The 15342-nt window shown below is 49.1% G+C and overlaps 2 protein-coding genes across 2 annotated transcripts in view; both read right to left on the bottom strand.

The window, feature by feature from the left end:
• Krt36 (keratin 36) overlaps positions 1-676 on the bottom strand; it is an 8313-nt gene extending 7637 nt beyond the window's left edge. Inside the window, exon 1 of the mRNA XM_031351104.1 lies at positions 588-676. The gene's annotated coding sequence lies outside the window, so the exon portion shown is untranslated. The remainder of the gene's footprint in view (positions 1-587) is intronic.
• An 8172-nt stretch (positions 677-8848) lies between these two features.
• Positions 8849-13111, bottom strand: LOC116076957 (keratin, type I cytoskeletal 13). The gene is made up of 8 exons (XM_031351096.1): positions 12604-13111; positions 11539-11621; positions 11188-11344; positions 10847-11008; positions 10596-10721; positions 10282-10502; positions 9526-9548; positions 8849-9188 (listed from the first exon to the last, which is right to left on the bottom strand). The coding sequence occupies exons 1-8, from the start codon at positions 13048-13050 to the stop codon at positions 9115-9117; spliced, it is 1293 nt and encodes a 430-aa protein (XP_031206956.1). The 5' UTR covers positions 13051-13111; the 3' UTR covers positions 8849-9114.
• Between the last annotated feature and the right edge of the window lie 2231 nt (positions 13112-15342).

Below are 15342 nucleotides of genomic sequence, written 5' to 3' on the forward strand. Positions count from 1 at the left end.
ACCGTACAGAAAAAAAAAAAAAAATTAAAGAACCTAGGGGTCTAAGCTGTTCACTGCCTCTGAACCTCAGCCTTACCAGCAGGTGAATGGATCTCCTGCCAGTCACAGAATTGTGAAAGATATCCCAAAGGAGGCTTGATAAATTCGAAATTAGGTCATTGGTTTCAAAACTCAAAACTACTCTGAAACCCTCAGAAGAGGAACCAAGTCAGATGCACTTCCAGAGGCACCCGGCCACTTAAGTGCTGTCTTTCGCAGCTCAGCCCAATTATTCAAGAAGAGATAACAGCGGAAGAGGCCGTGTCTTCCTGCTTCCAGAGTACAGCAGTCCCTCTGGCCAGGATTCTCTATGCAGTCTCCTACCCTTACCCTAGAGCTGTGGTTCTCAGCTTTCCTAACGTTGTGACCTTTTCATACAGGTTCTCATGCGGCAGTGACTCCCAACCATAACATTATTTTCATTGCTACCTCGTAATCGGAATTTTGCTTCGGTTATGAAGTGTAGTGTAAATAAATATCTGGTTTCCGATGGTCTTAGGCGACCCCTGAAAAAGGTTGGTTCAATCCCCAAAGGGATCATGACTCACGGTTTGATAACCTCTGCCTTAGAAGTTCCTTCAGGTCCAGGCACCAACTGCAGTCTCAGAGAGTGCTCTCTGGCCACCATGACTCTGTTTTGGAAAACAGGAAGAAGAGGAAAATTGTTGCTAAGGAAACAGAAAAGAACCTTTTTCTTGAGCCAGTCTTGGAATACCATCAACCTCAAGATCAATAGCCTTTGTTGTAAATGTCTTTGGTTTCTTATTTATTTATTAGATATTTTCTTTATTTACATGTCATATGATATCTCCTTCCCCAGTTTCTCCTCCAAAAAAAAAGAAAAAAATAAATAAAAAAAAAAAACTGTTCTCTCCCCTCTCCCCCTGCTTGCCAACCCACCCTCTCCTGCTTCCTGGCCCTGGGATTACCCTACACTTGGGCACAGAACCTTCACAGGGCCAAGAGCCTCTCCTCCCATTGATGACCGACTAGGCCATCCTCTGCTACATATGCAGCTGGAGCCCTGAGTCCCACCAAGTGTACTCTTTGGTTGGTGGTTTAGTCCCTGGGAGCTCTGAGGGTACTAGTTAGTTCATATTGTTGTTCGTCCTAAGGGGTTGCAAACCCTTCAGCTCCTTGGGTCCTTTCTCTAGCTCCTTCATTGGGGACCCTGTACTCAGTCCAATGGATGGCTGTGAGCCTCTGCTTCTGTATTAGTTGGGTACTGTCAAAGCCTCTCAGGAGACAGTTATATCAGGTTCCTGTCAGCCAGCACTTTCTGGTATCCACCATAGTGTCTGGATTTGATGATTGAATATGGGAAGGATTCCCAGGTGGCGCAGTCTCTGGATTGTCCTCCCCTCAGTTGTTGAAAAGAAGTCTCTACCTCCAACTGAGCTAAGCCTGATTATCCTAAGGGACTCTGAGAAAGCACTCCCATTCTGAGAGAATACAAGGACAGCATGCTGTGATGTATCCAAGGAGTAAATGAACTCTCCCAGCAAGGATCTCCTCCCCCCACAACCCCCATCCCTGGCTTCTCCAGGCTTTGGTCAAATATGCGGGCCATCACATCACCATAGAACTCCAAAGGTAGGGCTGGCGTGTTGAGATGGCTCAGCAGGTAAGAGCACTGACTGCTCTTCCGAAGGTCCTGAGTTCGGATCCCAGCAACCACATGGTGGCTCACAACCATCCGTAATGAGATGTGACACCCTCTTCTGGTGCATCTGAAGACTGCTACAGTGCATTATGCCGGAGCAAGCGGGGCCGGAGCAAGCAGAGGTCCTGAGTTCAATTCCCAGCAGCCACATGATGGTTCATAGTCATCTGTACAGCTACAGTGTACTCATACACATAAAATAAATAAAATAAATCTTAAAAAAAAAAAAGAACCCCAAAGGTAGCAGAGAAATCAGGTCACACAATAGCCAATGGGACAGCCACCTATCAATGAATATCAGTGAGAACAAGGTCGCTCAAGATAGCCAATGGCTGTCCCTCTTTGAGCAGCCCACTGGCTCAGGCTTGATTTTTTTTTTCCTGGTTTTCTCATCTCACCTGTCTTCACCCTGATGTCCACACACAGGTCCTAGAGAATGCCCTACCATAGAAGATTCCTGAAAAGTGGTTCTGTCTCCTAACTTCTTCAGACCTCCCATGGGACCCCACTCACAGCCAATCCTCATCTCCCCCTCACAACTGTTCTTTCCTTATAACAAGAGATCAGTCCAAATGTGAAGCACCTGGGACATCTGGCCCCTCCTCCTGGAAGCCTGGTTACTATATATTCTGCTTTAAATAACCATCCCCACAGCTCCTACCAAATGCGCTGCGAGCTGATGTCAGATGCTAGTACTAATATGTAGGAGCTGGTACACAATCTTCAGGAAAGCTTGGTGGGAAGTAAAAATACCCACAATAGAGACATTTCTAACCATTCATTTAATTTTTCGAAAGGATCCAGGAAATGTCTCACTGGGTCTAGGAAGGGCATGGTTACCAGATTCAGTGTGCAAAAATATACTCAATATTTGGAATGTGGTTATACTAAAATGTTATTGTCTATCTGCAAAACTTATCTAGCTGAGCAGCCTGGGTTCTGCATGGAAGCCTTCAGTAAGGATATATCATTAGTTAAGGGCCTTGACCAAGCAAGATGCTACTGTCCCTTGCCTCCCTAGCACCATGAAACTGGCTGATACTGGGGACAGATCAATCAGACTTCCCTAGGAAAACCATGACATTTGATTCCTTTATGTCCTGTCTCAGTAGCTGCTGTTTAGGCCTTCCCACCCTCCAGAAGCAGTACTCAGAGGTCTGGGGGGCTAAGTTATCATGCCTCTCATCTTGGCCACATCAGTGACATTCTACCCTGATCCTTCCACTAAGTGACTCAGCCTGGGCGGGATTCTCAAGTCTCCTTTGCTCCATCTCCAATCTCTCAGGTGCCCAAACTTCTGCCTATCTCCATAGCCACTACCCCTCACTGGACTCAGGATAGTCTGAACACAAACCAGCTGACCAAGGTGATTAATCAGCCGCTTCCTGGCTGTCCTTCAGTGGGGGGGGGGGGGGGGGGAGGCTTCAGGAGAGCTGATGAAGAATGACAGTAGCCTTAAACACTGGTGGTTCCTCTCAAAACTCTAGGGGTTCAACCCTCCAAGACCCCGATAGGGTTTTTAAATTCCCATTGGATCTACCTTACCCTGACTAGGTCTTGAAATTCCCTCTTTACCAAGCCCAGAATGTTCTAGAATATCGTCTCTCTCAAAATAAAAAAACAAAATAAAAATCCTCTCCCCCCCCCCACCCCAGAGTGATTTTGGTTATTGCCCCAGGCTTTGAAAGTCTGCTCAGAATGAGCCAAATGTCTTGCCATAGTGAGTGTCCAGGGAGCCACTGGGCCCAGGGGAAAGCCATACCTCTCCAGTCCTCTTGTGGCCATGCTCTGCCTTCCTGTTTCAGGGCCCAAGGGCCAGCTCTTCCTACACAACCACGCTGGCCAGCAGCTCCCATCTGGAGAACATGAGCCTCTGCTCAGAGGTACCTTATCCCTGTCACTCAGCTTTTATGGTCTGAGAATTCCACAGCATTGCTTATTTCTCCCCAGTGTGTTTGAGAACCTGTGGTTTGTGGGAGATGCCCTGTCAGGCATACTGGGACAGGGACTTCACTGTCTGAGTCCACTCCTTTCAAGTATCACTTAACTGAACCACAAAGCGAATCCCCCCACAAAACACCCCATTTGATTGGCTCAGCGGTCAGCATTTACAGATGCTGTGCAGTCCACATACCATCACCCCGCCTGCTAACAAACAGTATGTTCGTGGCCAGGCCGGGGCTCCAGGCTATCATTAACTATCCGGCATTCTGCAGATTTTACTTTCAAGCTTCTCTGAGATGCTCAGATGAAAGAAGCCACATGGCTGTTATGAGGGATCGTGAAAGTTGGCCAGAGAATTAGTGCCAGACACCTGCCAGCTTTCTCAAAAGCCCATCCCCAACAGTGCCTAAACGAGTCTCAGCAGCCAACCAGCCACCTGTATCCCCTCCCAAACACCATAAGGTGACACAGTGCACAGAGCTCTCCCAGAGTCCACAAAGAGCTGCTCAAAGGAACATAGTTCATTCATGTACCTTGCTCTAACCCTAAACACCAACAGCCCTAAAAGTACCATCCGAAAGGACATAGGCTCTCTGAGTTACGAGAACCCAAAAATGGGAAGAGGAAATGGGTTGCAATAATGGGGGATCCTGGGACAAGATATCATCAGGCCCTATTGATTACAATGGCATCCCTTCTTGCCAATGGCATCCCTTCTCGGCCTTGCTGCAGGCTTCCCTAGGGTAGAACAGTGGGATTCTCCTTCCAGGAAGGCTAGGGAAGTCTCATGGCCCCTGATGGGTGGTCAAAGCTACCACCCAAAATAGATGAGCCAAGTACCAGAGGAGTCTCGTCACAGAACTCCCTCTGCCCTCAGCCTCACCTTGCTCCTCAAATGCCTTGCTGCCACACCCAATGCTGGGCACAGACAGACAGAACCTCTGGTTAGGACCAGATCTAAGGCCCTGCCCCTCTACTACCTTGGATCCCAAACCAGTGGCCAGGGACCCTGGTCTGCTTTCTGGCATGAGTCTGCCCTCTGCAGGGCCCAGGCAGGACAGACAGCCCCACAGGACGGGCAGACGTGTACTGGTCCATTAACTAAGGGTGGAGCCTTGAGGATAGGGAGGTGCCTTTTGCTCAAGGTAAGAAGCCACAAGCTTCTTAAGAATTGCAGCATTGAACCACCATGGTAGCTTACCTGCCATGTGTCAGGCTTTCCTGCCAATCCACCAATGCCCACCTGGGAAACTGACCTAGTGCTGATGCTCCTGGACATCACAGAAATGTACCCTGGTTAACTCTTTTGTCCCAGGAGCACTGAGATCTTCGAGTCTTGTTCCTGTCCATATTCCTAGAGGGTGAACACATGACCCTTGACATATAAATACCAACCAGCTTCTCAGAAAGTATTTGGGAACTGTGGCTCCCATCTTGTGAACTAGTCCTGCTCCCTTAGAGAGTCTGACTTGGTCTTCCTGTGTGTAAAGCATGCATGACGGTGATAGCTCCTGGGATGAAGTCACATAAAGCTAAGGCCTGGGAAGAGCATGCACTGTGCACAGTACTGGCCTTTTTGGTCTGGTTGTAACCCTTTATGCGAGGGTCTCCTGCCTGACACACACCCATTCACAGTCTGACACAGATGTGAGTCAGGGGCCACTGGGTCATGGCTATTTGCTCACGACTGCAGCTCTGGGAAGCAGCCACGGAGCCTGCGGTGGCCTGAGTGCCTAGGACAACCCCCTAGGGAGGGGCAGTGTTGACCCAGCAGTTCTTTCCTCCCTCAAGTGTCACCACACCAGGTGACTAAAGTGACAGATGGAGTCCTAGGCAGAAAGACAGGATCTCCACCCCACCCCTTCTACTTCCTAGACCAAAGGCCTGGCTCTGCCTTCTTCCCCCGGCTCAAAAAAGCTGTTGCCTGCCCTGACAGAGACACTGCCCCTGACTTGTCCCTCCCAACTTCCCTGAAATACCTGACAGGGCCACAGAGCTGGGGCTTCTCACAGTCCTTCCTGGGATCTAGGTGAAAGGCTACCAGGCCAAACAGAGTCCCCTCCAGACTTAGTAGTCCAACTCCTGTCATTGTTCCACCTGAATGACTCCCTTCATATTCTATGGAACAGGTCAATACCAAGACAGGAAGGAAGCTTTGGCCTCAGGGATTGGAATGAGCCAGGGGAGCTCAGTTTTGAAAACTCCTTTCCTTGACTGGGGTAATGGCCCCATTCCTTCCTGCCCTTGCTATTATATGTTTGCTACAGCTTCTATTTTCCATAGTCCCTCCCCCCTCCATCTAGTTCATCTTTCAGGTCCTGTAAATACAGTAGGTATGAGGATGTGGGTGACCCTGAAACTGTTTCTACCTCCAAGAAAGTCACAGAACCAGAAAGGTCATGATCGGAAGCATTTCTTGGTGAGCTCTTCCTAACCGTGTACCAGATTGTTTTGAGTCCTCAGCTCTAGTAACCCACAGGGGAGGTAGCAATTAGCAGGAGAGGAAGTGCTCTTACCTAGTTCCTGTTTGTCTGAGAATGCCATTAAAGATGGAGCGTCTTGCTCCAGAGTCAATCCAGTGTAGAGAATGCAATAGCACTCGACAGGTAGCTACAGCCTCAACCCAAAACCAAAAACCACTTGGGAGCAAAGGGCATGGCCTGGTTTTCTGTAATGCTTTAGCTCCTGGCAGAGTTCCAGACAATGAACTTGAGCTGAGCTCCCACCTCCTTCTATAATGGAGAAAAGAATGGGCTCTGGGATGAATGGACACTAGATGCTGTCTCTGCTTCAGCTAGCCCAGGCATTGCCCGAGTTCATCCGTGTGCCTAAGCCAGGTGCACATGGCCTGCAAGTGAGAAGTGTAAGTTATACCAGGGTGAGGTGGGGAACTCAGAGAAGAGTCAAGAAGGGGAGGGAAAGACCAGAGAAAGGGGACAGGTGACAAGGGTACCAGAGACCCTCCAGCCCTCTGGCCAAATATTCTGTGACCAAATCCAAATGTCTCCTCAGAGGCAGGTCCCCAGTTCATTCATTCCTCTCTTCCTTCAAGTCCTTAGCTAAGCCCTCCCCAACATGAAAAACCAGCCCTGATGTAGAAATTTTTAATCCCAAGCCCAAAGGTGGCTTTCTACCCTGCCTTTGACACATATAAAGACATATATAATCTTCATATTTATAATAAGCCTTAAAGAGCACAAGAGCTGGGCAGATATCCACCCTCTAAGCTATTAGACTCTACTTTCTTATCGGTAGGCCCGGGTTATCACTTATTATGCTTTATCTGGGCTGCTCCAAACTCCAATTGGCCAGCTCTCAGGTTCACAGTTTTATGACTCACCTAACCCATGGCTGCTTCTTTTCCCTCCTCTGTTCTCTCTCTCTCTTGTGGTTTTCCTCCAACCTCCAAGTCCAGGAACCCTAAATCCCACCTATGTCTCTTTTGTCCAGCGATTGGTCATTGGCATCTTTATCAATCAGAAATAACTTGGGGGCAACTTCACATAGTGTCCACGGATGGGACTCTCTGGGACAGTCAGGTCTGGAGGAAATGCTATTAGCATTAGAATACAAGCAGCATCAGGCCAATTCACTACACACCCCTACCCCTAGGACCAAACTGTCAACATGAGTGTAGAGGGGTATGATTTTAGGAACATCCAGGGGCATGCCACACCATTCATCTGTCATGGAAAAAGGTTATCCATCTCAATCTGCCTTTTAAGAAAAGCCTATAGAACAGAGATGTACTCTGGAGAAAATGAGGAGGGGGGTCCAACTGAGGTCTCCTGTAGAATACAGCTCTGCAGATGTCCAAACATATGCCTGCTTCACAAGAGCATTTTGAGATAGCAAGACCTTGGGGTTCACTGGGGAGGCTCTTGTAGGAGCTGGGACTGGAAGGAGCAAGGAAGAGTTCAGATCTTCTGACCTGTGGGTCTATGAAGGATCCTAGCCTTTCCTGGGTGGCCATACTCCAGCTTGAGTAAAGGGCAAGATCAAACTGGAGGCAGAGAGACCAGTGAAGAGATTAAAGTAGCATATCATGAGAGTTAGAATCAGGGAAGACATTGGAGCCAAAAACACAGGCCATGGAAAGGACTTATGGAAAAAGAGAATAGAAAGAGAGAGACAGAGAGACAGATAAACAGAGATAGAGAGATAGAAAGACAGAGATAAAAAGATAGGAATAGAGAGAGAGAAAGAGACAGAGAGAGAGAGAAAGAGAGAGAGAGAGAGAGAGAGAGAGAGAGAGAGAGAGAGAGAGAGAGAGAGAGAAACACAATCAGAGACAGAGAGTGTTGCCTTGGATCTCCAGGTCCCTGAGAGTGGGACAGGGAAGAAGCAATCTGAGAGGGTGGCCCCTGTAGATCTTTAGTTTAGAAAGGGATGTCCTGTGCACAGCGGGGCAGGTGAGTCTGAAGCTGGAGAAGTAGGGGTGAGTAATTTAAGCTCACACACATGTCCAGGATGGTCCAAGGGGAAAGTAAAAAGCAGAGAGAAAACCATTTGTACAGTCACCTTGTGTAGGATGAGCACAGCCAAAGGAGGCTATGACTCTGGGCCAGGGCTCCAGAGAGGCAGGAGAGAGCTAGGGGATCAGAGAGAGGGCCGCCAGAGGCTAGCACAGGCTGAGGTGCTGAGTGAATCATGGGTTGGTCCACTGGGAAGTTTAGAGTTGTCAGACCTTGGGATGTGCCAAGGAAAACAGAAAGGAAGGCTATCTCAGGCCAAAATGGAGTCATCAGCCTAGAAGACAGCAGGTTGGGACAGGAATACCTGTCCTGGGCCACTATTTCCCCAAGATCCCTCCCCCTTTTGAATGGCATAAGAAGCTTGCTCTACACCTGTCTCCCCCTTGTTTCCCCACCCTATGTCTACAGATGACCCCAGCCTCCATTGCCGGCTGTCCTATAGGGAGAGATGCTGAACTAACTCCCTGGCCCCTGCTTCCTATCTGATGAGTCCCATTTGCCCATGTCTGATGCATAAGAATACATGGGCACCAATGAAGTTTCCATGTCTGCTGTCATTGTGTCAGTGTGCTCCGTGGTCCATGTCCCTCATATCCTTCTCACATGGGAAGCCCCTGGTCCCATCAGTGTCTGAGTTCTGCTCAGCTCAACTGTGCCAACCTCACCCATAACCCGAAGCAGGCCTCAGCAGAGGCCACCCTCAGAAACCAGGCCAGAAACAAAAACATTTGCAGAAAAATCAAGAAACTTTATTGAATCATCTATTCTTTGTAGTAGGGACATTGAGGAACCAAAGAATAGGAAGAACAGGGTAGGGAGGAGAAGGATTCCAATCAGGAGAGATGGGGAAGGGTCCACCCTCAGGGGTTGTCAGAGCCATGGCTCCTGGGGGACAATGGGACTGGGCTTCACTTCCTGCAGTCCTGTCATCCTACAGGTGCCATCAGCTCTCCTCCTGCGGATGCTGAACCAGGAAAGGGATGCCAGGTGGAATTAATACTTCCGGAAATCTGGGCGACCAGAAGTGGAGGGGGAGGTGGACACGTTGGAGGTAGTAGTGCTATTTCCTGAGACAGAGAGAAAACAAGGTGCTCAGGCTGGAGAACCCTCTCCTCAGGCTGAACCAAGTCCCCTGGAAGGCTCACAAGCTCCTGGGTAGTCAAGAAGTATGCGGGTGGAGACTCTATTGTTGTTCCCAACAGTGGCTTTCAAGACAACCCCACAGCTCTGTGGGGCAGAGACATCTATTCTGAAAGCAAACTGGACAAGCTGATAGTCGAAGAAGTGTTTCCACCCAACTCTCTCTATCCTTATAATCAGGAGCCAGGACTGCCTTCCTCTCAGCCCACCTCCACCCAAGCTCAGCAGCAGCTCAAACCACCTCCCACTGAGCGGCCTCCTTACCTCCAGAGCTGAAGCCGGTCATCCTGGAAGAGAGCAGAGAAGCAGCCATGAGCAGAGAGCAACAGAGGACAGGTGTTTCCTGATCCTCTGATGGAGTGACTCTGCCATCCCTCCAGAGCCTTAACTTGGAATCTTTCCCAACATGGTTTCCAGCCCAGGGCCTTCTTTTCCTCTACGGTATCTCCCAGGCTTACCTGCCTGCCTGTCTACCTGTCTTGCTAATTTGTCTGTCTGAAAACACTCACAAGGAGATACTATTGGTGTCTGGTTCCCTCAGTTCCCTGCTATCCCCTTTCTCCTAAGCCCACAGGATACCTTGGTCTCTGCAAGTCATATAAAAGCAATTAAATCACCATCCTCTCTCCTTGGTGCTGGGGACAGAGCCAAGCGGGCACTCTCTTGGAGTTTTATGACCATCCCAAACCTCTATCTTAACGGCTTTATTTGGCCAAACTCACATCCTAACAACTTTCCTGGATTAAATGTTCCTTCCACATTCCTTTTCCTGTCTATGCACAAACAGAGGCCTGAAGTGGGGAATATAAAGGTACATCCTGTTAGCCTGCTGCTGAGCAGCTCCTCTCTCTAACCAGGGTGATGAGGAGGGAGCTCTGACCCCAACTTTTTTGCCATGCTATTTAAGCCCAGACGGAAGTTGTCCCCTCTCTTAGAGGGATGATCTCTAAGACCCTGCCTGTCCTGCCAGACACTGTTCCTGTGGCCACTTTCCCAAGACAGCAAGTGCCAGGAACCTACTTAGCATCCTGGCCCTCTAGCAGGCTGCGGTAGGTAGCGATTTCCTGTTCCAGCCTTGTTTTGATGTCCAACAGCATCTTGTATTCCTGGTTCTGGCACTCCATCTCGCTTCGGAGCTCGCTCAGCTGGGCTTCAATGCTACTGATGAGCCCCTGGATCTGTTGCAGCTGCAGGGCGTAGCGGCACTCTGTCTCTGCCAAGGTACTTTCCAGGCCAGCTTTCTGATGGGGCAACAAGAAAGAAAGTTATGGGGGAAGCCAGTCTCGAGGGAACCCTAGTAGTGAGGGTCAGAGGGCGAGGGCAGCAGAGGGTACCATGCTCAGTTGGGACTGCAGCTCAATCTCCAGGCCCTGGAGTGTGCGCCGGAGCTCTGTGATCTCTGTCTTGCTGGTCTGGATCATGGCAGCATTGGAGGATACTTCCTTGCTCAGCTCTGCACTCTGAAAGTTAAGTAGAAAGAAGTGGGTAGTGTGGCTTCCGACCAAAAGCCAGGCCTTCCCTCCCCAGACCAAAGGCCATATCCCCCCAAGCACCACCTGGTTATGTGGGCTAGGAACACCAATACCTTGGCCTGGAACCATGCCTCGGCATCCCTACGATTCTTCTCTGCCAGGGCTTCATATTGCTCCCTCATCTCAGCCAGCACACGGGTCAGATCGATGCTAGGAGTGGCATCCATCTCCACATTGACCTGGCCTACTACCTGGTTGCTGAATTCTTTCATCTCCTGTGGAGTAGGGAAGGAAAATGTGAGAGGCTCTCCCTTCTTATCTCTGAGTGATAGCAGAGAGTTCTGGAGAACTCTTCAGAATCCCTCAGCGGGTGGCAACGTCAGCCTGCAACAGAGGGCTCTCCTTGCTCATCAGAGGTGGCTCAGCCCATGGCTGGCCTGTCATCCCCTCTCACCTCTTCGTGGTTCTTCTTCAGGTAAGCCAGTTCTTCATTCAGGCTCTCAATCTGCATTTCTAAGTCAGTCTTAGCCAGGGTCAGCTCATCCAGCACCCTGCGTAGGCCATTGATGTCGGCCTCCACACTCTGGCGCAGGGTCAGCTCATTTTCATACCTGAAATATTTTTAAAAATTAAAGCACAACATAAATAATATTAGACACATCCACCCCCAGACACTGAATTCCTCTATGACTCCAAGACCCTTGCTCCTGGATGCTCCAGTTTCCCCCATCAAGTGGCCATTCCTTTAAACGTTAGAGTCTAAAACAAGATTCTTGGGAAGGACTCATGAGGAGAATGAACTCACTTGAGCCTAAAGTCATCTGCAGCCAGCCTGGCATTGTCAATCTCCAGGATGATCCGGTTATTGTCGGTAGTGGCTTCCAGAATCTACAAAACACAGAAGGGACACTCTAAAGCTGTGCTTAGAAAGTAAAACTCACCTCTTTACCTTTGCTTTAGCAAGGACAAAGCACTCTGTGAAGGAGAAGGCAAGGCCAGCTCTCTCCTCTTTCTCTTGAATATTCCCCATCAGGCCAGGGTGGAAGAGACCAATGGTAGACATTCCAGAGGACCCACCCACTCAGATCAGCTTCCAGTAGTCATATCTTAGAGCTGTCACCTCTCTAAGCCACTGTCTTGATGACTTTCCCCTTCAGGTCAGAAGGGGTTCAGTATGACCCCATACGGATTCTGGCCATGTCCCTGGAGCTGGCCTCCCAGATGAGCAAAGAGAGAAATCCATCCATCTGAATCTCTTGATCTCAGGCATCCACTTGAATGCCTGAACATTTACAGTGTAAGCATTTAAAACCTGCCCTGCATAACTGGGGCCTGACCCAGGCTAGTAGATTTCTGCTCTGACAAGTTGGTGTTGAAGTGTGATCAACAGGCCACATTGAGGGCTTCCATGATCTGTACCAGCTTGAGCCTCTGCCTCTTTACCCCCTCTGAATCACTGCCCACTGAGAAAAAAGTCTACATGAGGTTTCTCCAAAATAAACAGTGAACAACGATGTCTTTTCTCTGTCAGGTTTAGCCATTCGCAGTGACTTTTTTAAAAATGCCATGTTTCCAAGTACGTCAGTAGTAGGTTATAGCAACTGAGTCACAAGTAACAGTTCAAGAAGCCATAAAAAAAATTGGCAGGAGTCGTGACACCAATAAACATGAAGTGTAGGAGAGAATGCATTTGGGTCACGGCATAAGAAAATTTCAGTAGCGGAGACTCTCAGTAGTACAAAGTTAGAATATTCTCCTTTCGAGAAGAATGTCAATTCCATCCATGCCTGGTCCTCTGTGACACTGCATGGCCCAGCCTTTGAGCCTCTGCAATGTCCTGAGGAAAACTTCTTAGCATCAGAGGCCTCACCTTGATCCGGAGCTCCTCTATGGTCTTATAGTAAGCACTGTAGTCCCTCTCTGGACTAGCTGGGCTCTGCTTCAGATGCCAGTCACGAATCTTCACCTCCAGATCGGCATTGGCTGCCTCCAAGGCGCGCACCTTTTCTAGGTAGCTGGCCAGGCGGTCATTGAGGTTCTGCATGGTAATCTTCTCGTTGCCAGAGAGGAGGCCACCATTGGAACCTCCAAAGTCACCAAAGCCACCGCCAAAACCTCCGCCATAGCTACCTCCAAAGCCACCACCAACCCCTCCACCAAAGCCACAGCTCATGCCACCTCCATAGCCTCCAGTTGAGCCTCCAGTGACAAACCGAGAAGAGCAGGTAGACATATTACGGCCTCCTCCAAGCTGGCAAGAACCAGCCCCGAAACCACCTCCATAGCTCATGGAAGAACTCTGAAAGCGACAGCTCATGGTGGGAGCAAGAGGATGAGAGAGTGAGCAGACAGGAGCTGAACTTGACCAAGGCCAAGAGAAGACTGTAGCACTTCCCTGCTGTGCATACCTTTTTATGCATCCTCCGAAGGGGTGGGACATCCTCTCTCCTCCCTTCCCCACCCTCTGACCTGATGCCAGCTGTCCCTCCTTTCCCACAAGCCCAGTTACCTCTACTCTCTAGGGTGGGTTATGTCTTTGGGGTGGCTTTTTTCTTTTTAATCCTTAACAAAAGGGATGATTCAGAGGGAGCAGTGTTCTGCTTCAGACATCTTTTGACAACCAAATTCTATTTCACCTTTCCAGTTAAGAAGTTCCATCCCAGCCCTGCCCAGTATTAGAACAGGAACTGAACCACAGGGGTCTACCAGAGAGCCTCCTTGCCAGGAGGAGGGGGTGAGGCCAGGCTGCAAAGTAGCCCAGTGCTGGGTAGAATCCCCATAGCCCTCACTACCCTTCTTTTCTACCTCTAAAATGGCTGGCTGGAATGTTCTGGGAACCCCTAAGCTCTTCATCTGTGCCAATGCTCCCAGCAATTCCAATGACAAACCTTGTTGATCATAAAGAATCAGCCTCATTGGACACCTTTGGCCTGAGAAGGAAACGGTTCTAGGGGCTGGAGAGTTGGCTCCACGGTTAAGAATATTTGCTGTTCTGGGAAAGGACCCAAGTTCTGTTCCTGACACCCATATGAGAGCTCACAACTGTCTGTAACTCCTGTTCCAGGGGATCTCATTCCCTCTCCTGGACTTTGTAGGCACCATAAACACTCACAATGCACAAAATACATGCAGTCAAACAATCATAACCAATAGTTAAAGATAAATACTAAAATAAAGAAGAAAACATCTATAAAAAAACAACACTAATAAGAGACCCCAGGGTCCCCAGAAAACAAACCTAGCTGAGGAAACCAAGATACAGGAAGAGACAGACACCCCACTAAGTTGCTTAGAGCCTCAGTATTTTACACTCCATTCCTAGTTTTATGTATTTATTTTGTGCACTGGGGGAACACCACCACACACTGTGGAGATCAGAGGACAGGCGTCAGGAGTGAATTCTCGCCTCCATTGTGTGTCCCAGGAATGAAACTCGGGTCTGCTAAGCATCTGCACTCAGTTTCAAGGATCTTGGCAGCCGCCCCAGGAGCTGTCTTCTCTAGTATCTCCACTTTACACAAAGAGCAAAGTCATAAGGTAGAATCAGAACTGAACCCCAATGCCAGTTCTACCCATGCCCAAGACGCATTTTAGATCTATTTTATATAGACTAGAGTTTATAAACCATAAATGTTCAATTGCACTGTCACCTATGCATGCTCCTGTGCAACCACCTTCCAGAGCTTCCTAGAACCCTGTAAGCTCATGATACCGCTCCTGAGTATCTGCCTGAGCCCACACGCCCCGATCAAATCATTCTTCCAGCTTCTGTCATCAGAGGTGAGTCCACAGCCTCCAACAGAGGCTGTGGTGCCCCCAAAGGACATTCCACCATGGTAAGAGTTGTTTGAGTCATCACAAATGAGTGATGGTCCTATTGTGTGGAGGGTAGAAATCAGGGAAAGTCTCTGCATCAATGAATTACCACATCCCAAAGGTTTTCGTGGCTGAGGTTCAGAAGCCTGAGATCAGTCAACACATGAGGTTAAAGTTACAGTATTCTGACTGTCTTAGGGAATCTTCCAAATCTGCAAAAAGCTCTGGAGTTCCTGGCAAGGGCCCTCTCTCATGATATCTGCTTCAGTTGGTAAGCACTGGACTGAGAGACACATAGAAAGATGGGGCAAGAGCTAGAGTCACTTGTGAAGAAGTCAGAGTGTGACTACAAAGTTCAGGGATTGCACAAAGACACTGTTAGCAGAGGCCTTGCCATTCTAGATGGAAGAAAGGATCTTGTGGGCCCCTCTCAGAACCTGGCATGGGGAAAGAAGTTTCCAGGGACGAGAAGAAGGAACCGAGTCTGAGCCCCCAACCTCCCCATACCAATGAGCCACAGTTACAGTGAATGGTCTCTCAGAAGCAGGGTTAGAAGTGTGTGGGCTGGGTAATACCAGGCAGGACCTGACATCCAAAACCCTCTATGCTGATTCAGCAAGACTAGAAAAGTGAGCCCTGAGTCTGGATCTTGTCATCTTTGTGTTCAGAGGTAGGGAAGCAGACCCACATTCACCCAGAAGGCAGGTGGTGCTGCCAGAAGAAGACCCATGTTGTATTGGGGGTGCTCAAACACCATGGTGAGTCTAGGATTTGAGCTGACCCCTGATCCTGC

This window comes from Mastomys coucha, unplaced genomic scaffold (genome assembly GCF_008632895.1).
Source record: "Mastomys coucha isolate ucsf_1 unplaced genomic scaffold, UCSF_Mcou_1 pScaffold5, whole genome shotgun sequence".
NCBI classification, from domain to species: Eukaryota; Metazoa; Chordata; class Mammalia; order Rodentia; family Muridae; genus Mastomys; species Mastomys coucha.